At 30.6% G+C, this 23321-nt stretch overlaps 1 protein-coding gene across 1 annotated transcript; it reads left to right on the top strand.

Annotated features, from left to right (window-relative positions):
* The first annotated feature begins 314 nt into the window (after nt 1–314).
* Nucleotides 315–22446, top strand: LOC134707942 (sulfhydryl oxidase 1-like). The gene is made up of 10 exons (XM_063568113.1): nt 315–661; nt 4804–4904; nt 8296–8444; nt 11489–11579; nt 12098–12234; nt 12967–13107; nt 13973–14102; nt 15738–15854; nt 16497–16635; nt 17268–22446. Exons 1-10 carry the CDS (start codon nt 436–438, stop codon nt 17975–17977), a joined length of 1941 nt encoding a protein of 646 aa, XP_063424183.1. The 5' UTR covers nt 315–435; the 3' UTR covers nt 17978–22446.
* The last annotated feature ends 875 nt before the right edge of the window (nt 22447–23321 follow it).

Genomic DNA, 23321 nt, shown 5'->3' with positions numbered 1-23321 from the left:
AAAATATGTTACACTTGGCGTGTTACAGAACGGTGCATTGCCTTTGGTGCATTCTGTAGTCTTGCACAAATTATTTTTTAAGGTCAGTAGATTAAAATAAGTCCTTTAATTTTATTCTTTCTTTAAATTATTCTATATCCTCTAATAGTGTCAGTTTTTAGGAGCCGAGTTTGATATGTCGATTTAGTTACAAACCAAGTTTGAAAGGCCGATCTTTTTATGGCCGAGTTGGTTGTGAGACGAGATTGTACATGTACGTTTTGACGCTTTGTTATTTATGGTTAAGAGTTATCTTTCGGTACTTGGACATTTTAAATCCATTCGGAAATTTGTTGTCAAAAAATGAAAATTCGGAAGATTTATTGTGGCTGACGTGCAGATAATTTGCAATCAATCAAACCTTTTCATACAACGTTGAAAAGCAATGACGACAATATGTCTGTTTTCCTGTGGATTTTACTCACTTTAGAATTTACAATATGTTTAGGAGATGAAGGACTTTATAAATCCATCGATGATGTCGTTATTTTAACAAACGATTCGTTCTACCCGGCGGTGCTTGGTTCAGAAAACGCATGGATAATTGAATTTTACAACAGCTGGTGTGGCCATTGTATAAATTTTGCTCCTAAGTGGAAAGAATTTGCCACTAATACAAAAGGTTTGATTACCATTGTCTACTGATGTTGACATTTGGCGTAATTTTTCAGTTATTTACTAAGAAAAAAGGACACATTTTTGGGTATTGGGTCTGTTCATCCTGATTTCATTTTTTTCTTGGCTTTTGGTTGTGTTCGCCCTGATTCCCAGCTGACCAGAGAATCTGTCCTGCTTCAACAATTGACGTCATAATACAAAATTTCTGATGCCACATTGGAAAAGTGATTGTTGTGTGACGTCAATAGTTAAAGCCGGACCAATTCTCAGGTCAGCCAGGAAAAGCGATAAGGTCATGAAGGTGTATTGTGGTCTGTCATCACCTGACTTTTTACAATAAGGCTCTTCACAGTTCATTCAGTTATTGAGTTAGTTTGGCCTGCATATTGGATAAGGGGCAGATTTTTTTAAAAGAGGTGAAAATCCTATACATGTACATGTTACCAAGCAACTGCTCTATTTTAATGAAGTTTTCCTGATTTTTTCACACCATTTTTCCCACCATTGTGATAATCTTGCCCCTAATGGCCCTATCCCATATCGCTGAACAAACTGTGAAGAGCCCTATTCAGTTGTATACAGGGGTTTACTGTGGTTGATCCTATAATTGGGTTTCTTTTAAGGAATCCAATTGTTACATTCGCTTTATTAAAAATGTACGTATGTATCATGTCCATTTCCATTGATAATCAATTGCAACATTTTGCAATGGACCATTTATATCATTGTATAATGATACATATCATGCATGTTATGTTCATTTGTAATAAAGCAAATATAACAATTGTATTCCTTTAAAGAAACCCACATATAGGATCAACCAAAGTAAAAGGGGATGTGTACAAAACACTAGTCACATGCTAGTACGACCAAATGTGGAATACACCATCACCAGTCCAGATGGAATCCATGATACCTTAATACAGAAATTAACAGAATTGAGATGGTTAAAAGAAAAGAAATTTTCTTGAAATTTATGAAACATCTAAAAGTATGGAAGTACATGTATAAAAGTTGATGGCATGTTTTGAAGAATTGATTGTTCAATGCATACATTCTATACAACAAAATGTAAAAATAAATCTCACTGATTGTTGTAATACTTGTTTTTGATGGATTAATAATAAAAAACAACACATGTTAGTCAATGATAGACTAGTAGTCTCAGTTACAATGTTTACTACATGTACATGTACATCATGTACATAGATCATGTAGATTGGCTGAAAAGAATTATTCTGTTACCAAATATCAATAAAGATAAATACATTGTAATCCACTATATTCTACTACATGTATCATGACAGACAGACTATGCAAATCGAAGGGAATATATACATGTATTACAAAATGTAGTTGCTGCAATACAATATACCAGAGACCGCCTAGGCCTGAGGCCTGTCAACCATTAAAATTTTGATTTCAAATTAAAGGAAAGAATTGGGTATATTATATACAATGATATACAATGTATATAAAGAATGAATTTAAGTTAAAAGATGTGTGGCCGAAGGGTGGCACCCAATACATTGTAATTAAAAAAAATAACAAATACAATGTAAATGTACATGTAAGCCAATTATGCAAAGAAAAATGGTCTTAATAATAACAATTTTCACCTCCATTTATTTCGTCCCCAATACATGTACATCTGACTCTAATCATGCTAATGATGCAATTTGAGTTTCTCACTTCAACATGTTTAACCTTGAAGCTTCCTGATGGAATTTGGCTGCCTTTTAACAAATGGTTAATTTGCTGACAATACAAAAGTACATAAAAGTACATGTACATGTACAACACATTTCACAAACATGTAAATCAGGAATCAATATATAATCATAATTTTTATTATGTCCCACCTAAGATAGTAGAGAGGCAATTATGTTTTCTGGTCTGTGGGTTTGGTCTGTTTGTCCCGCTTCAGCATATTCAGTTTAAAGTTTTTGGTCAAGGTAGTTTTTGATTAAGCTGAAGTCCAATCAATTTGAATCTTAGTACACTTGATGCTTACGATATGATCTTTCTAATTTAAAAGCCAAATTAGACTTTTGACCCTAATTTCACGCTCCACTGAACATAGAAAATGAAAATGGGAGTTTCAGGTTAAAGTTTTTGGTCTAAGTAGTTTTTGATGAAGTTGAAGTCTAAATATGTATATTATATAATCAACTTGAAAGTTAGTACACATGTCTCCTATGGTATGATCTTTTTAATTTTAATGCCAAATTAGATTTTTACCAAATTTCACGGTCCATTGAACATGCAAAATGATAGTGCTAGTGGGGCATCCGTGTACTTTGGACACATTCTTGTTATTGTTGAAAAAAGATGCAATCAGCTAAATTAACAATGATTAACATGATTAATATGCAAATAATGTAGTAACACATTTTTCCTTTTGCATGTCACTTAGAGAACTGAAGTAAAATTATGCAAAAATGCATACATGTACAATTTTGTACATGTACATGTATGTTCCTGATGTTTAACAGTTACACGTTTGAATGGCTAAAATTCAGAGTTAACTGCATACCAAACGAAATTATTATAACATGTAGAAATGTATATGTACAAAACTGGATATGTTTTATGGGTGAAATAATAATTTTACTGGCGGCAAACTATTTTTTTTATCATGTTTATACATACACATGACATGCATTGACATGTATATATGTATTTGAAAAAAATATTTTAAAGATGTCTTTTTTTCTTTAATTCATTATTTAAAAAATATATACTGTAAATTCAGAATAATTGCAATATTTGAAGGATGGAAAAAAATTGAGATTGATTACTATGTACATGGTGTACATGTATATCAATTTCAATAAAAACTGTATGTCTGAAACTAAAAAGGAAAATCTTAGTATTGTATTGGGATCATCACCTAGTCACATAAAATCTATCTTTATTATATGCATTAATAAAAACCTCACAATAGTCAATACATGTTTTTGTCTGAATTCACAATATTATAATGGATCAGTAAGAAAACAATATTGTCAATCATTATTTATTTATGCATGAACCTTGTTCTCTTTATAGAAATAAGGTCATGAAGGTTAACTGTTGGACATTATATTTTGTTGTACTATACTTTCTCATACTTTTCCCTTGATCTGTCCAGATGATTGATGTCTTATGGAACTGATAGATATATTCAGTACAAACTTCAAATCTTCACATACATGTATACAATCCTATGTAAGGCTGCAACCTTTTGTTTTTCTAGGGGGGGCTATGGAATTTTTTTCCAGACATCCTTTTATTTTCGCTTTTGGTTCGATACTAGTCCAAAACAATTTTTTTCTTTCAGTTTTAGCATTACATATAGTGGCAGCTGAGGGTGAAACAAACATTTTTTTTTCTCAGGGTCAAGAACAAATAATTTTTGTCTCCAAAAACTGGAAACAAACTTTTTTTCCCCAAAACAATCCATAGCCCCATCCAGAAAATCAAATGGTTGCTGCCTAACAATGTAATTATATTTTGTTATTGTCACACGTTGCTTATATACCGCTACATGTACATGATGTACATGTAGATAAAAGAAGATAGGTATAAGTGCCAATGAGACAACTCTTTATCCAAGTTGCAATTTGTAAAAACACGAAGCCTTGGCTCACACTGAACAACAAGCTTCAATGTATAATGGGCCTTAACAATGAATAGTGTTCATGTACTTGTAAAACCATTCACACAGGAAAACCAATGGTCTTATCTATATAAAAAGCAAAGAAACAAGAAACACTTAAAAAATTATGAACCACATCAACAAATGACAACCACCAAGATCACCAAACAACAGGTTCCTAACTTTCATGTATAAAATGTAGGACAGGTGCTAACATGCAGGGTGTTTACCTTGAGATAGAGTTGCTATGTCCATTTTAACAGGGGACATGAATGTCACACCAAAAAGATGTGAATTTCCTGCATATTGACAGGAAATAGGAAGAAACATATTTAAAACTAGTTTGAAATGTAAACCTATTACAGTCTCATGTTATCATGGCTATTGTGTTGTGGTGACAGCCTGAATATAATGAAAATAAAACCTGTAATAGCTAAATATTGGTAATTTTTCTTCAGTCAAGAATTATATTCACCCTATAATAATGCTATATATATTAATTTCAGGATGGCAGAAAGTAATTTCAATTGGAGCAGTTGATTGTTCACAGAATAATAACATACCACTATGTAGAAATTATGACATACAAGGTTACCCAGCAATAATTGTAAGTATTTATGTTGTCATGTAGAACTTATGACATACAAATTACAAAGTATTCATGTTGTCCTTTAAAAACGTATGACATACAAGATAACCAAGTATTTATGTTGTGCTATAGAACTTATATCATACAAAATAACCAGGTATTCATGTAGCCCGTAGAACTTAATACTTGCAAGATTACAAAGTATTCATGTTGGCCATGTTAGCCTGTAAACTTATGACATACAACTGTACAACGTATGACATACATGTACAAGCAGATGACCCAGCAATTTTAAAAATACTGAAGCTCTTTAAAGATGATCAGTCAATATTGTATGTATCATAAACTTTAAATATTATTTTTGATAAAAGGAGATTTGGTGTCTTATGTACATGTAACACATTGCAACAACAAACAAAGAACATTTAGGGGGCAACACACAGTCATCAACAATAGACAGACATCTACACACTATATCAAATTAAAAAAAAATCTACAATCAACATCAATTTCTTGAATAAAAGAAAACATGAAGAAATGACATAGGATAACCCCTAACATGGTTCCTGTCTTTGGTCAGGCAACTAAAAAGCGTACATTCGTTTAACATACATGTTTAAATACTGAAATAATGAAAGATTTGTACCATACATGTAGGATGACTGCTGTATGAACTGTTATTTACTAGTGTAAGTTTTTATCTTTTTTTTTAATGAACTAGTGTGAGGTCGTGGAGTATCCAATGATCAATCACCTGTCATTTTTACCTGCTGACTTGTCAAATTTTAATTAATGGAAATGTATGCAAATCAATTAAAACTTGGTACGTGATAAAAAAATATATGCAACATCTGTCCTTTGTGTTCAGTTGTTGTACTTGTCATGAAGTTAGAAATATGAATTACTAATCGAATATTCTGACCAAAAATAAATGTTTATTGTATACTGTTAATAAACATGATAAACAGTGGAAAACATTAAAAAAAAAACAAAAAAAAACATACATGTACTGTACATGCTGTAGTGAAGTTATAACATATTGCACACTGATTGAGTATGTTTTGGTCACTTTATTTTGTTTCTATGTTTGATAATAATATCTGAATATGGTAAACAATGGTAAAAGACTTTTGCTTTTAAAAATGTTCTGTCCCATTCCAGAGTGATGCAATATTAACCTTCAGCAAATGTTTAGTGTTCTGATTTACTTTTCAACTATGATTGAAACTATAAGTGGCTTTGGTAACAGAATACATTTGATAGAAAATTATCTAATCTGGCATTCAAACACACTTTAAATTATCAGATTCCGGTCTATTTTTCACACATTATGAATAACTAGCTTTTAAATCAATAAAACAAAGTTAAGCTCGATTTTAATTTATAAAATATTTAGAATGGTGCTCCATTTTTTTCTATTGGACCATTTTAAGGTCTTGATTTTATGTGTGTTCCAGGGATTTTGATATAATTTTCACCAGTCTCCATGAACACTTCATACCTCTGACAGAAGAATAGGCCAACACAAATCTTAAAAAAAAGATTGATACGATTTTATATGATTTTATCTTATTTTCTTATTCTTGAAATCATCTCTTATATTTGGAATCAATATCACAGAACTTTGTAAAGGATGTTATAGATACCATTGTTTACATTCTGATTCTACAAAAATCAATACCAACACTTACAAATGTTATAAGGCTTTTGTTTCATGCTAAACATTTTTGGAATATATTTCTTGAAATTGATCTGTGATTTTATCCTTTTTATGGAAATTATAATTCAGAAATAAATATGATATCATATTGAGGGTTTTAAGTTCATAAGACAACAGACCATAATAAAAATTGGTATACTTTTGTGCTTCTGTTTTGAATATGTTTTTCTGTGCGAGTACTCAAGTATCACTCAATAAATTCAACTAATACTTTATAAGAAAATCTCCACTGAGTTGACATCCCTTATCATTATACGACTGCAAAAATTGATTTTTTTTTTGTCGTACATTGGTATGACATTGGCGTCGTTGTTGTCGTCTTAAAACATTTGGTTTTCATACTCTAAGTATGAGTAAATAGAAATCTATGAAATTTAAACACCATGTTTATGACCATAAAAGAAAAGTTGGATTTGATTTTGGGAGTTTTGGTCCCAACAGTTTAGGAATTAGTGGCCAAAAAAGGTCCAAAATAAGCATTTTCCTGGTTTTTGCACATTAACTTTAGTATAAGTCAATAGAAATCTATAAAACTTTAACACAAGGTTTATGACCACAAAAGGAAGGTTGGGATTGATTTTGGGAGTTTTTGTCCCAACAGTTTAGGAATTAGGGGCCAAAAGGGTCCACAATTAAACTTAGTTTGATTTCATCAAAAATGAATTATTTGTGTTCTTTGATATGCCAAATCTAACCATTTATCATGTTTTTTTAGATTCTTAATTTTTGGTCCTGTTTTCAAATTGGTCTACATTAAGGTCCAAAGGGTAAAAAATTAAACCTAGTTATATTTAAAAAAATTAAACCTTGTTTGATTACAACAAAAATTGAATATATGGGGTTCTTTATATGCTGAATCTAACCATGTATTTAGATTTTTAATATTAGGGCCTGGTTATCAAATTGGTCCACATTGAAGTTTAAAGGGTCTAAAATTTAACATTATTTGAATTCATCAAAAATTGAATTCTTGGGGTTCTATGATATGCAGTATCTAACCATGTATTTAGATTTTGGATATTGGGCCATAATACATGTAGGTAAATGTCCAATTTAAAAATTTTAAGTTTTTAAGTTTAAGTTCTTATACCACATTCATTCTGTGTCAGAAACCTATGTTGTGTCAACTATTTAATCACAATCCAAATTCAGAGCTGTATCAAGCTTAAATGTTGTGCCCATACTTGCCCCAACTGTTCAGGGTTCAACATCTGCGGTCGTATAAAGCTGGGGCCGGTGGAGCATCTGGTTAGTTAAGGTTTGTTACTATTATCATGATTATGGCAATTAGGATTTAAATGAAAGAATGTGTGGAAGTGAACATTTATTTGTAACAGTTTACAACTCAACAACACAAAACAAAAACAAAAACAAAAGATACAGAAAACAAGAGATCTGAAATCCATATATATCTTTTAATTGGTAAAAAAACATAACTTAATTTACAGTTCCTGATATACTGCATGTAATAGGAACAGCTTTATTTCCAATGATCAGATGATTTGGGTGTGTAAACCTTTAAACCTACTGTTACAATTACAATGAACATTGATGTATTTTGACATCAGTCACTAATCATGCTAATAGCAATGTCTAAATTCTATTTGTGAGAATGCAACACAGAGATACTAAGAACTTCTCTAAGCCAAACCATTGACAAACTATTGTATACTATTTGTATTGTTTCAGTTTTTCCCACCTCATGCTGATGAAGCCTACAGAGGAGAGGCAATCCACGATCAGGATACTGATTCCATTGGTAGACGGGTTATAAACTATGTAGGTCAGTTTGTAGGGGACAGTAAACCTCAGTCATGGCCAGCATTACAGCCTCTCAGGTAAAATAGCCATCTAGCGTAGAAGAGAAAAAAATACATGTACCAAGGGGTTATTCAAAACATGTAAATCAAGAAAAATGTACAATCCATGCCAATAAACAAGACAATGAAAAGACCAACACTAATGATAACCAGGAAATTAGACATAACAGTCAAAATTGGCAATCATATTACATGATCTTAAAGAGTTGGCAAATCCTGCTCCATGTGTGACAACACTTGTGATACTTCTATGAACAATGCTGATCATCATGATCATCATACTTAAAAGGCATAAATAAATATAAATATATAGAAATGTCAGTAGATTAAACATATACTTTGCATTCTTTCCATGTTTTAAGAATACATGTGCACCTTATTATTCTTTTTTTTCTGGATAATTTCAGCTGATAGAATATAGAAAAACTGTCAGACAAGTAAGATGTTTGCTTCCATTAAACCTGGTTTATTCCAACATATTACCTGAGATACAAATCCATTCCTAATCTTTCTTCTCTGTTATAAAACCCTCATGAATATATACAAGTACAAAAAATATATACCAAATACACTGCAGCAGAATGCAAGGGTAATTAAAATTCCACTGGAATTCTAATATCTACAGTTATCAATTTTCTTTGTTAATCATCAGACAGAAGTAAAACAATATGAGTTAAAAAGGAAATTGCCACCTAAAATTTAGGGACTGGATGTAAAGCAAACGACAATTAATCTATACATTGCTAGATGTCACCATTCAGCCTTAAATGATTGATGACAGTTTTCACATTTTTACATGTTTTTAGCTCACCTGGCCCGAAGGGCCAAGTGAGCTTTTCCCATCACTTTGCGTCCGGCGTCCGTCGTCGTCCGTCGTCCGGCGTCCGTCGTCCGTCGTCGTTAACTTTTACAAAAATCTTCTCCTCTGAAACTACTGGGCCAAATTGAACCAAACTTTGCCACAATCATCATTGGGGTATCTAGTTTAAAAAATGTGTGGCGTGACCCGGTCAACCAACCAAGATGGCCGCCACGGCTAAAAATAGAACATAGGGGTAAAATGCAGTTTTTGGCTTATAACTCAAAAACCAAAGCATTTAGAGGAAATCTGACATGGGGTAAAAATGTTTATCAGGTCAAGATCTATCTGCCCTGAAATTTTCAGACGAATCAGACAATCCGTTGTTGGGTTGCTGCCCCTGAATTTGTAATTTTGAGGAAATTTTGCTGTTTTTGGTTATTATCTTGAATATTATTATAGATAGAGATAAACTGTAAACAGCAATTATGTTCAGCAAAGTAAGATTTACAAATAAGTCAACATGACCGAAATGGTCAGTTGACCCCTTTAGGAGTTATTGCCCTTTATAGTCAATTTTTTACCATTTTTCGTAAATCTTAGTTATCTTTTACAAAAATCTTCTCCTCTGAAACTACTTGGCCAAATTAATCCAATCTTGGCCACAATTATCTTTGGGGTATCTAGTTTAAAAAATATGTGGCGTGACCCGGTCAACCAACCAAGATGGCCGCCACGGCTAAAAATAGAACATAGGGGTAAAATGCAATTTTTGGCTTATAACTCAAAAACCAAAGCATTTAGTGGAAATCTGACATGGGGTAAAAATGTTTATCAGGTCAAGATCTATCTGCCCTGAAATTTTCAGACGAATCGGACAACCCGTTGTTGGGTTGCTGCCCCTGAATTAGTAATTTTGAGGAAATTTTGATGTTTTTGGTTATTATCTTGAATATTATTATAGATAGAGATAAACTGTAAACAGCAATTATGTTCAGCAAAGTAAGATTTACAAATAAGTCAACATGACCGAAATGGTCAGTTGACCCCTTTAGGAGTTATTGCCCTTTATAGTCAATTTTTAACAATTTTTCGTAAATCTTAGTTATCTTTTACAAAAATCTTCTCCCCTGAAACTACTTGGCCAAATAAATCCAAACTTGGCCACAATCATCTTTTGGGTATCTAGTTTAAAAAATATGTGGCGTGACCCGGTCAACCAACCAAGATGGCCGCCACGGCTAAAAATAGAATATGGGGGTAAAATGCAGTTTTTGGCTTATAACTCAAAAAACAAAGCAATTAGAGCAAATCTGAAAATGGTCAATTGACCCACTAAGGAGTAATTGTCCTTTATAGTCAATTTTTAACAATTTTCATAAAATTTGTAAATTTTTATTAACATTTTCCACTGAAACTACTGGGCCAAGTTCATTATAGATAGAGATAATTCTAAGCAGCAAGACTGTTTAGTAAAGTAAGATTTACAAACACATCACCATCACCAAAACACAATTTTGTCATGAATCCATCTGCTTCCTTTGTTTAATATTCACATAGACCAAGGTGAGCGACACAGGCTCTTTAGAGCCTCTAGTTTTCTGACCATTCAGAATGTAAAGGATGATTCAGCATTGTAATTTGTTTACATTCGTATCCAGGATATAAAAAAAAAAATTGATGAGACATTAAACAATACTGAGGTAATCTCTGTGTATAGATATAGGAAGATGTGGTATGAGTTCCAATGAGACAAATCTCCATCCAAGTCACAATTTATAAAAGTAAACCAATAAAGGTCAAGTTACGGTTTTCAACAGGGAGCTTAGGCTCACACCAAACAATAAGCTATGTAGGGCTATGATTACTCATATAAAATCATTCAAATGGGAAAACCAATGGCCTAATCTATATAAAAAACTAGAAACAAGAAACACTTATGAACCACATGAACAGACGACAACCACTGAACATTAGATTCCTGACTTAAGACAGGTGCAAACAATTGCAACATATATATCATTATGGTTTCGGGGTGTCAAATAAATGTGAAGGTTTAAGAAATGATTTTAAAATGAAGCATTGATTATTTTTTAAAAGAGTTTGCATTAAATTTTGGTACATGAATGTCATTTTGAAGGGATGTATGGATCCTAAGTTCACATCTCTCTATAATAAGCATTATTTGTTATTTTCTATTTATGGAAATGTGTGATAAAACTTGAAATGAAATGGCTCATGATATTAATTTAATATTTTTCAGTACTGTAGAGCAGATTTGGGAAGAATCTAAAGATATACATAAACATGTCATTTTACTGTTTGAACATGAAGAGTCTTATATTGGAAGACAGGTAATAATTCTTTAGCTTTAATGTATCAAAGCATAGAACTTTATCATTGGTCATATATTTATAAAAAATAATAAAAAAAATATCTATTGTAGCATAGATTTTTTAAATGAGTTGCTGGATAGATAGGATTAAATTTTTGTTGTTTTTAATAGGGCTACTGTAAACCAACTTATTTTCGCGAACGATTTATTTTTCGCCACTTTTGCGAGTAGAAAAATAACGTGAATATAAATCGTTGAGATATGTAAAACTTCGGTCTTTCCTTATTAAACTATATCCAGAAATTAGAAAATCGAGAAATTTAATAGCCGTGAAATAGACTAGAAAGGGTAAAACGCGAAATAAAGTATCCGCGAAAATAAGTTGGTTTACAGTATTTCATGTCATTTAGTTTTGATTGTCAGAAACCACTTTTTAATTTATTTTTTTCTGTTAACCTGGAACTGATTTTACCCAGAATAATAGTATTAAATCTCATCTAAATTATAGATTTAAATTTGTCTATTATATGTTTACAGGTAATTCTAGATTTATGCCAGTATCAACATTTGTTGATAAGGACAGTTACCAATCAAAACATTGTAAAGTTTGGAGTGACACATTTACCATCATTATTCTTACTCCATGGTGATGGAAGGTTTGAACATATAGCCAAGTAAGTCAATATTGATAACAGTGCCAACAGCCCAGTTATGATGCTATGGACATTCTTCTTTTTGTATAGACTATAGGCCCAGTTCTAGTCCAAGATCAACCAAATGATGTCATTTCAAGAATACTCACCTCTTACTGTGACACACTAACATATTAGAATTAATTGTGACATCGGAAATGTGCTGGAAAAGGAACAATGTAAGAGGCATCAATTCATCAATTTTTTTAAAAGATTTAATGGTTAATGATCATGATGATGAGTACTGCGAATTTCAATAACAAAACAAAACATGTATGATCGGTTGATTTAAAAAACGTAGATTGAAAGAAAAAAGAACATAAACACTTATCTTTGTTTTCCAAAAAGAACAAAAAAATTAAATCAACCAAACTATATATTGAAGTTGCATATTTTAAGTTACCTTAGAAAATACAGCAACCTGTCAATTTTTATTTGTTAACAGCTAATATTAAGATAAAAAGAAATCATTAAAGTTAATATCAAAACAACTTTTCAAATTGATTGCTTTATTTAAAATTTGCAGTCATCGATATGTTATCTAGAACTGATCAATCAAAGCATGTATATATATAATATGTAGATATAAACCAGGCTAAGATTTGCGCAAACATTGTAATTTGCAAGTTCTCTATAATTAGAGACAGTTGCAAGATCTGATGCATGAATGAGAATCTACAGTATTGATATAAAGAAATTGTTCTACTTTAATAGAGGAGTTGATGACCGTGAAACCATTGTAGAGATTATTAAAAAGCTTATAGGTGTTGACCATGATAATAATGCAGAGAAACTAGAAGGTCCTAAGATTGCAGAACATACTGTTAAGATGCAAACAAAGGCAATTACTAATGGGTAAGACTTTTTTCACTGATTAACACCATTCCACAATACTGTAAATTCTAAAATTTGCCTACATTTATGATTGTGATTTTTGAACAAGGGAGTCAAAAATTAAATGGTTCATCATTGCAGCTTCAGCAAATGCTGTATACAAGTACTGATAATGCAATTTGAAAACCTCACAAAATTTTATGAATTTAAAATACTGTGGATTCATTATTTTTCATTGGATACCAATTTTTGTTGATTTTGTTGGTACAAGTGATCCACAAATTTAAATGTTTAGGGAATTACAAATTTTCCATGTACTTGTATGCAGACTTTGACAGAACCACGAAATCAAATATCAACGAAAGTTTTGTTAAATCCACGGAAGTTGGTACCCACGAAAACAATTGAATCCACAGCAGTCATTATAGTTGCAATTGTTAACTATAAATGGACATTTTGTGTGGTTTGTTTTTTCCCCCAACTCCATTTGTATTGGAAAATACATTAGAATGATAAGTTCTCTTTATTCTGGTACTTTGACAGTGTTGGAAAAGGAGATGCCTATTACAGATAACATCACACATATATTTTGATTAAAAGCACTCCTTTTGTAATAACAGACTTGTTTTAGATACATTTTGTAATAACAGACTTGTTAAAGATACATTTTGTTAAAAATGAATGTCAAAGTAACATATACCTTAGTATCTTTTTTCTTTTCTACAATTAATTTTCAAATAGAATACTCCAATAATAAACAATATCAAGAACTTAAAATTGTATCAATTTTAAGGACATCCTTATTAATGACACACATTGACTTTTACAGTAGTTATGAACTTTCAAATAAAAAAAGCATCAAAGAAATATGTGATTTGTATTTTAGGACAGTTGTATATATGTCAGATTTAGAGTCAGCTCTATCCTACAGCTTCAGACAAGAAATAGCTATACAGAAATCTATTGATGGAAAGGCTTTGCAGGCTCTGAAAGATTTCATCAAAGTTCTTACAAAGGTATTTTTAAATTATAACAGGCTATTATTTGAACTTGGAATTATTTTTATGCCCCACCTACGATAGTGTTTTCTGGTCTGTGCATCTGTTTGTTCGTCCGTTCGTTCATCTTCAGGTTAAAGTTTTTGGTCGAGGTAGTTTTTGATGAAGTTGAAGTCCAATCAATTTGAAACTTAGTACACATGTTCTCTATGATATGATCTTTCTAATTTTAATGTCAAATTAAAGTATTGAACCCAATTTCATGGTCCACTGAACAAAGAAAAAGAAAGTGTGAAGCTCAGGTTAAAGTTTTTGGTCAAGGTAGTTTTTGAAGAAGTTGAAGTCCAATCAACTTGAAACTTAGTACACATGTTAACTATGATATGATCTTTCTAATTTTAATGCCAAATTAAAGTATTGACCCCAATTTCACGGTCCAGTGAACATGTTAAATGATAGTGCGAGTGGGGCATCTGTGTACTATGGACACATTCTTGTTAATTATGGAATTTGCTTTGTTATTGAATTTTTTAATAAATTCCATGTTTATTCTGTACTGAAATGTTCTGTGCTGCGCACAACACTTTCTATTACAAAGAAAATAGTATATTTTCGATAGAATGTACTGTGCCGCGCATAATACTATACTAACCAAAATACATTGTTTGGAAAGTGTTATTAACCACTCAAAAGATTTTAATACCAAATAAACATGAAATTTATCATAAATTTTAAACACAAGAAATCATGCAAATTCCATAATTAAAAATAATTCCAAGTTCAAATAATAGCCTGTTTTATGTAGTAACTATCTGATTTTGCTAGATTAATGGAAAAGAGATTATAAGATACAAACTCTTATCATAAAATGTAGATCTTTTGCAGAATGCAATTTTTTTAAGACACTGCTCAGTGCCATGGACATTAAAGTTTACCCTTGTTTGTTTGCCTGTATGACTGTATGTCCTGCAATTGGTGTCTGTTCTCTATCATTAGTTTACCTCAACCAAATGTTCAGAAACTTATACATAATGCTTGTTACCACCAAACACAGATCAAATACCAATTTGGATGGTGTTACTTTTTTTCTGTTCATGGGTTAAGTCCCTTTATGAATGGAAAATTTAGAAAATTTGTCGTTTCCACCCTCTTTACATGGCCACAGCAAAATGTACTGAAACTAATACATAATGCTTATAATTACATAAAATTCTTATACCAAATTTGGGGGATGTCACTTTTTCTGTTCTTGAGTTATGTCCCTTTATAAATGAACAATTAGTGGAATTGCCGTTTCCACACGGTAGCTTCAATTTGCATAAATGAAATTTTATAAAACTTTTTTATAAATGCAATGTTTATTACCACCAAGCACAGATTGATGTTAACATTACTGTTAGTTATTGAACAATTAGAGAACTCAGACACACAATTTTTTATGACAACATACAGAAAACAAATGTCATTTTTAAAGTTTCAAAGAAGACAAAATGTCAATAAGTATGAAGTACTACATTGACCTGCATATTTACAAGCGGGGCATCTGTGTCACATGGACACAATCTTCTTTTATTTTTTATTTCTATCAAATGAACTTGTAATCTATTTATTTTTCTGTATCAGTCAATTGTATTTGTGGTTTTTTTTTGGTAGTATTTCCCCGCTGAAGAGTATCTGAAGAAATTTTTACTGAGAATAAAGACTTGGATTGACACTGTATCGTCAGGACTTACAGGTGAAGTCTGGGTGTATTATATAGACAGTTTACAGGTAAATATAAGATTGTTTTGATTTATAACTTATGAAAAGGAGCAAGTATTCTGTATAGACCTTGTAAGTTTGTTCAGCTGTGACTTTTCATATATATTTCTTACCTCTTCTATTATGGATTGATATGATAATTGGATTGAAACTTTAAAATGCTGATTGTTCAGTGTAAGTTCCTTCTTTGAGACAACATTTTTCGTTATACCCATGGAATGTTTAGTCAATTTTTAAAAAGGAAAGGGTTATAATTTGCACAATATGCATGTTACTTCTTGCTCTGTAAGTTAACAAATAAGACTTAGAGATATTTTATTTATTTGTAGTCAGTAGATTCATAATTACCAGATTAAACCAGTTATATTGTAATCTGTAAGGGGAGATAATAACTGATTGTTCATTTATGTGTAGTATGTAGATACATATTTACCAGCTAAGATCATGTGGTTTGAAATTAAGAGGAGGTTACAAATAATTATTTATTTATTTGTAGTCTGTAAGCGGAGATAATTACTGATTGTTTATTTATTGATGCATATTTACCAGAAAAATCAGCTGGATTAGATGTAAGGGAAGATAACTACATGTTGATTTATTTATTTGTAGTCTGTAAGGGGAGATAATTATTGATTGTTCATTTTTTTGTAGTCTGTAGATACATATTTACCAGAAAAGATCAGCTGGATTGGCTGTAAAGGGAGTGAACCGAGATACAGAGGTTACCCATGTTCAATGTGGACTCTGTTTCATACACTAACTGCTAATGCTTACATAGTTGGGAAAAACAGTGAGTTTATTGTGTTATTTTAAAATTTGAATTACATAATTAAAGTAAGTGAAATTTCAGTTGGGCCATGGTTGAAATTACAAACATGACCTCTGATTAAAAAAAAATTGTCTGTTGTAGGTATATTTTTTGTTTGTTAACTCCTACAATAATGATTTAGGGGAATCTGGATATTTCTACCTAATTCACCACCAACCTTTAGAGATTTGGGGGTCTGGAGTGATAAAATGATTTTCTCTATGTTTTAGATATTTATGGTCATTTCTCTTTTTACAAACAGAAATAATACATTGTAAATGAAAGATAATATCATCAACATTTCTTTTTATTTTCATCCAATATAATATACTAATTTTGTTTATCTCACTCTTCACAGGGGATGACACTCTTCCAAAAGTTCACCATCATGACCATATAGATATTTAAAATTAATCTATAAAATTTTATGAACTATTTCATGCAAGGTACCTTTACTTTTTCTAATACTGAAGAACAATTTGAAAGACAATTTTTATGATTTAAATCATAACAAACCATTATATTTATCTTTTTAAAACTTTCACAAATCATGAAAGTAATCATTATCAAACTTTTATTTTTATTATTAACTGCTATATTTGATTTTTTTTAAGGTCCAAAATTTCTCTATGCAGAAGTTATCAATGCAATTACAGACTATATGAAATATTTCTTTGGCTGCAAAGAATGTGTCAACAATTTTCTGAAAATGGCAGATAAAAGACAGATTTCGTCAGCCTCCGACCAAGTCCTGTGGTTATGGAACGCTCATAACAAAGCCAATAAAAGACTCCATGGTGACCAATCAGAGGATCCGTTACATCCAAAGATTATGTTTCCGTCAGAAAGAGTTTGTCAAAAGTGCAGAAAAGGGATTGAAAAAGAGGGTAGTAATCGAGAGTGGGATAAAAATGAAGTTTTAAAATTTATAGTGAAAATGTACGATAAAGAAAACATTGTGAAAAATTCTTCTGCTTTCAACACTGAAAGTGATGTAAAAAAATCTCGAGTTGATTTAGATTGGTGGGAAAGGATGCAAAGAAGTAAAGACTTAGAAAAAATCAAAGATATAAGACAGATGAAAAGACAGAAACTGGAAGACAAAATTAAATTGTCTGGCAATCATTTACCTGTCTCTAAAAAATTGGCAAATAGTAAATATCAAGTGGAAGAGAAACTGAAATATCCGTCAGGTTTAAGTAGAGGTGATATGAACATGTGTGTATTGTTTTATGGTTTGTGTATAGCAATTATAGGTGTGTTGTATTACCATTTTGTAAGAAGAAGGAAAATGAATCCATGTAATGGCTGCTCTAATCCTTAACCTTATGTTAAATTAGAAAAAAATAATTTGTTTAAATTTAAGTGTTTAGGGAAAATGTGTGTCCTACTAGTACTGTTCTTAAAAAAGTGAGAGAAAGTAAAGGAGGAAAAGGGGTGAGAAATCCATATTTTGCATTTGAAAATAATTTTGGGTTTTTTCTTGGTTAGAGAGAGACATTAATGTTCATTTGATAACCACTGACAATATTTTATTAATTGACCAAGAAAACTGAGGAGAAATTAGTGTATACTGTTAATTTATTTTCCTTGGTACTACCATGACTACAGCTAGCTTTCATTAATTGAGTAAAAATCGGTTATTAAAAACTGTATAGAAAATTTTGGGCTTTGTTAAACACCTAATTGTAAAGTATAACTATTACCCAAAACTTACCCAAAACTTTCAGTTTCTCTGGAATAATAAATAATCCACGGTCACTTCAGGATTAAGTGCAATATATTTATTGATTTTAAGGGTACCCTAAAGAAGAAATTGTGTTTGACTGTGGATTCCTTTATTTTTCATGAGGAACAGTTTTTCATTGATTAAAAAAAAGTTTGAAAGTTTGTCATGTTTGTACTTCTTTAAACATTGATTTTTGAAGTTTATCTATTTCATGAAATCCATGGAAATTGATATGTATATAATATATCCAATGAATAATAATGAATCAACAGTATTTTATTTTTAAAATTAATGGACCACATCTGGGCATTTGTATAGATGGATATGTTTTATGGGGGAGAGGGGAATGTTAAAAAATACTTGAAAAATAAGATGTTTTACATGGCTTTAATCAGTATAACATTCCAAAAACTTTAGGCATTGCCATTTGAATGTATGATTTTTATACGTATGTATGACTTTTGAATGAAGATTGAATCTTTTACAATTTGTCTTATTTTATTTAAGGCCTATTTTACATTCAAATTTTAATGTTGAAAAATGGACTGACATTGCATACAGTCAGTCCTCCATAAATATTCATAATATGAAGGAATTTATTTGATATCATTATGTAACATTTAAGTGTAAATGTTTATCCTATTTTCAGTAGATTTACATCATAAATTATAAGTCATGTTTTGTTGTGTTAAAATTACCCTCTTTTATGGATAAATAAGTATACTGAAAACATTTTTTTGTGAAGGGGACAAGCTGATTCAATGAAAATCTACTTGAAATGACTTTGAAATTTCGATTTTTTCTGAAATTTCACGTTTGAATGAAAAATATATAGTTAAGACACAAGATTATGAATATTTATAAGGTACTGTGTTTACATCAACCTAAAAACTATTTGATAAATGATGTATATAGTTCCTTTAGTGCTTTAACTTGCCATAGTGAGGAGAAGAAAAAACTCTGTTTTGAGTCCTAACATTCAGAAAATGTCCAAATTATATGCCAGATCTATTTCTAAGGTAAATATCAATTTCATATTTAAGAAAATAAAGCAGCTAATGAGAAATAATTAGAAATGCATCATTAAAAAGCATTGTGATTGGTTGAAAATGTCTTAATCCAAAGATATCCAACCAAGGGCATGGTGCTGTTTAAATTCCATGTTAGTGTATAATATGTTATAGTGAACCAATATTTTTTATGCAATGTTTTTGTCAATTTTGCTAAAATAAGGGAATGGTATAACAATGATGAGCAAAGAAATTTTATTTTTATTGAAATGACTTGCTCCAGTTCACCAAGAAATTTCAGTATAACAAGTTATTTTATGTATAGAATTTCATGGGCTTTTTATAGAGTCTCAAACATAACATATTAATACATTACACACTTTGTCTATTAAAATGGTGCAGGAATACAGGAAAGATTATTTATTAGTAAACAACATCACAAGGATGCTTGTAATTTTCCCATCAATGATAGGACTTAAAACAAATGTATTAATTAAAACTGTAACAATATCATTGCCAAAACAAACTTATACAAAATAGAAACCTACGCCATGTATAATTGTTTTAGTTGTAATTGAACCAATATTGTATTAAAATGCTATGTTTGTATGAATATTTTTGTCATGTGTAAATTTGTTGTAAATGTCTAAACTGCTCACTAGAAAGATTCGTTTAATTGAGAATACATTTCTGATTTTGAATGTTAAATTGAAATTGCAACATTGGAAAGTGATAATTTCAGACTACATTAAATTCATGAAAGGACAGACAGAACATTTGGCCAGTAAAATGGCAATGCTTTATCTGACTGACCTAAAACAGTTAGACCAGTAAAATTCATGATTAGGCAGAGAGAATTACCAGTTTTTCTGAAAACTTGTTTAATTTACATGGGCAAAATTTGTCTAACCCACAATAAAATTGTCCAATTTTTCTTACAGTCTAGCATAATATTTAGAAGTCTGGGATCCTTAGTATCATTCAGTTTAAAAACATTCCTCAGAAAAATCTCTTTTCAAATATTTCATCAAGAATTTATAACCAAACAGTAACACAAAATTTATGGGAAAGAAGAAGAACTTCATTTGAATGACTGTCTTCTATAATTGTGTAATATTTGAAATATTTTTTTGAGTTTTGTTCAGTAATACATTTTTTGCACTAGTTAAAATTCACCCTACAGAATGCCTGCAGAATGGACTTGACAGAGATTGTGTAATATTGTATTTTAGTAGATTTAAAAAAAAAATTCTGGTTGACTCCCTCTGCAGTTGTATACTATGTTACTACTTAATTGTTTTTAAGATCAATTCTCATTGTATTTTATCACCAAGCAATAATTAGTTTGATTAACATCCAAATAAATAAAGGCCATCTATCAGATTTTCAGATTTTTTTCCAAAACAGAATATATAGCATATGTTATACATGTAGTGCTAAGTATTTATTTAATTTTCTCTTGTTTAGTTGTGAAATTTAAAAAAAACAAACATATATGGTCATATGTTTAAAAATGCATATCAGGGATATTTTAAAGGAATATTTATTAATTAAAATCAAATGCATTAATATTTGGCTTTTGAATAAACCATTTTGAAAGGTGGACATTTATTTTTAAAGCACATTGTTCTTTTGAAAACAATCTTTTTGTAAAGCAGTGCAGAATGTTGAAAGATTTTGCTGCACAAGTTTAAGATAGATTTCATAATATAATTTTAAAAACTTGAAAACTTCATTGAAAATTCTGAAAAAAAGAAATTTCAATTTGATGTGTTGAATTACAAAGGCATTGCTTACTGTGTGTTCAGGAACTGATAATTTATATTTTAAGAATATTGTCCATCTGATTGATGTTGCTTACATGTTATGCCTGCTTTAATTGAATGTTTAGTATATGTCTTTTGTTATAGTATTTTATCAGCAATAATCAAATGCATTGTGCACATATCACCTCCTTGTTATTTATTTTTGGGAAAGGGTTTTTAGTCATAGTAGCTCTTTCACTATCACCTGGTGTTTTTCATTCAATAACTTATTATTTAGTATTCATCTGGAGATTTTTGAGTTAATCAATGAGTCTAAAATTTTGAATATTTGTACAAAACATAAAGTATTATAAGTCAATTTATGGGTTAATTTAAATTTCTGAAAATTAGGCTTGAAGAAATTAGTTAGTATTTAATTGGTTGAAGGACCCACATCTGTCAACATTTGTTCCTGAAAATCTTCTTCTACTCATAATGTAAACTTATCTGATAAGGCCTATTTAAGAACTAGTAATTATTAAAAATCCTTAATAACCATGGTATGTCCTACTACATCTGCATTTGAGCATCTTTTAGTCATGCTCTATGTACTACAAAGTTTAAATGTTAAGTTTTCTGATTTATGTATGTTATGAAGATGTATTCATGATGTGTCATTGCAATATGTCTGTTGTATTAGAAACTTGAATTAGTTTGATCATCTGCTGAATTCATTTCTGAAAGGTGGATCTCTGTATTAAGACTTTAAAGCTTTATTTGATAATATATAAGAGAAATCTGTCATTTTATTTGACATAAATGTTGCAGGATTTGAAGAAAATAGAAATAAATCTTTGCTGAAGTACAATGTAGCTTGAGGTTACTAGAAACAAATTTAGCTTTTTATATTATGAAAATGTTTTAAATTGTTTCACTGTTTTTTTTATTTTACACAATTATTTCACTGTACTTTTATTTTACACAATTATTTCACTGTTATAGAACTTTTACACAATATTTTTAATTTTAACAGATTGGAGTTGTGAAATTCTCTTTGTTTAAAAAATACATCTTTTAGCATTACTACATGCACAAGCAGGTATCAATTTGAAAAATTTCCTAACAAAGGGTATTGAAGAATAACAGATGTTCAATTAAACATCTATCTCATGGATCATTGTTATTTTTTAAAAACAAACAGTGTGTCATTTATATCTGTATACCTGTAATATCAGGTTTATCGCCTTAAAGTTTGGGATTCTTTTTGCATCTATATCTATTTATTGTTAAACATAGTGGGGAATATATATTTTTGTTTTGTTTTTTAAATTGGCCAGAAAAGATACACATCTATTTAATATGTCTTTAAACAGAAAATTTCAAAATGTAGATCAAGAGCATTACCTAGAAACAAAGTACAAAACCCATGTGTGAAAACCTTCAGAAAAGTTACCAATATTATTTATTTTGTAACTGATAGTAATACGTTATCATTGAAATATACTTGTTGATCTGTTACTTGTTTATTGTTTTATTAAAAATTACATCATGTGGAAGACTTACGGTAGTCAAAAGTTCACCAGAAAACCAAGCAAAAGAATAGAAAACACAGCATAAGCAAGGTACAGAATAAAACTGAGAACAGAAATGGGGAATGTGTCAAAGAGACAACAACCCGACCATAGAGCAGAAAACAGCCCAAGACCTCCAATGGGTCTTCAACACAGTGAAAAAATCCTGCACCCGTAGGTGGTCCTCAGCCCTCAATAAACATGTGTACTAGTTCAGTGCAAATGGACGTCATACTCATTGACAAAACATATAAATAAACTAAAATTAGATAACACACAAGACTCACAAAGGCCAGAGACTCATGACTTGGGACAGGTGCAAAAATGTGGCAGGTTTCAACTTGTTTTGTGAGAGCTCAACCTTCCTCTAAACCTCTAGGCTTTTTTTGCAACATAATGAAAAAACAATTACTTATTTTTAGATATTACCAATAATATATGATTGCATAGAAATAATGTTATGCCAATTGTGGTTGACAAACAAATAAAGCTGCCTTTTGTCCCAAAGTGATTTTTTTTATCGTAAATTCAAAAGAAAAAGAAAAAAAACCAGCAAACAATGCAGTGCTTACATTTTATGAAATATACAGGTCACTGTACCGTCCTCAACAAT

This window comes from Mytilus trossulus, chromosome 2 (genome assembly GCF_036588685.1).
Source record: "Mytilus trossulus isolate FHL-02 chromosome 2, PNRI_Mtr1.1.1.hap1, whole genome shotgun sequence".
Lineage (NCBI taxonomy): Eukaryota > Metazoa > Mollusca > Bivalvia > Mytilida > Mytilidae > Mytilus > Mytilus trossulus.
This window is presented reverse-complemented; position numbering and strand designations above follow the sequence as displayed.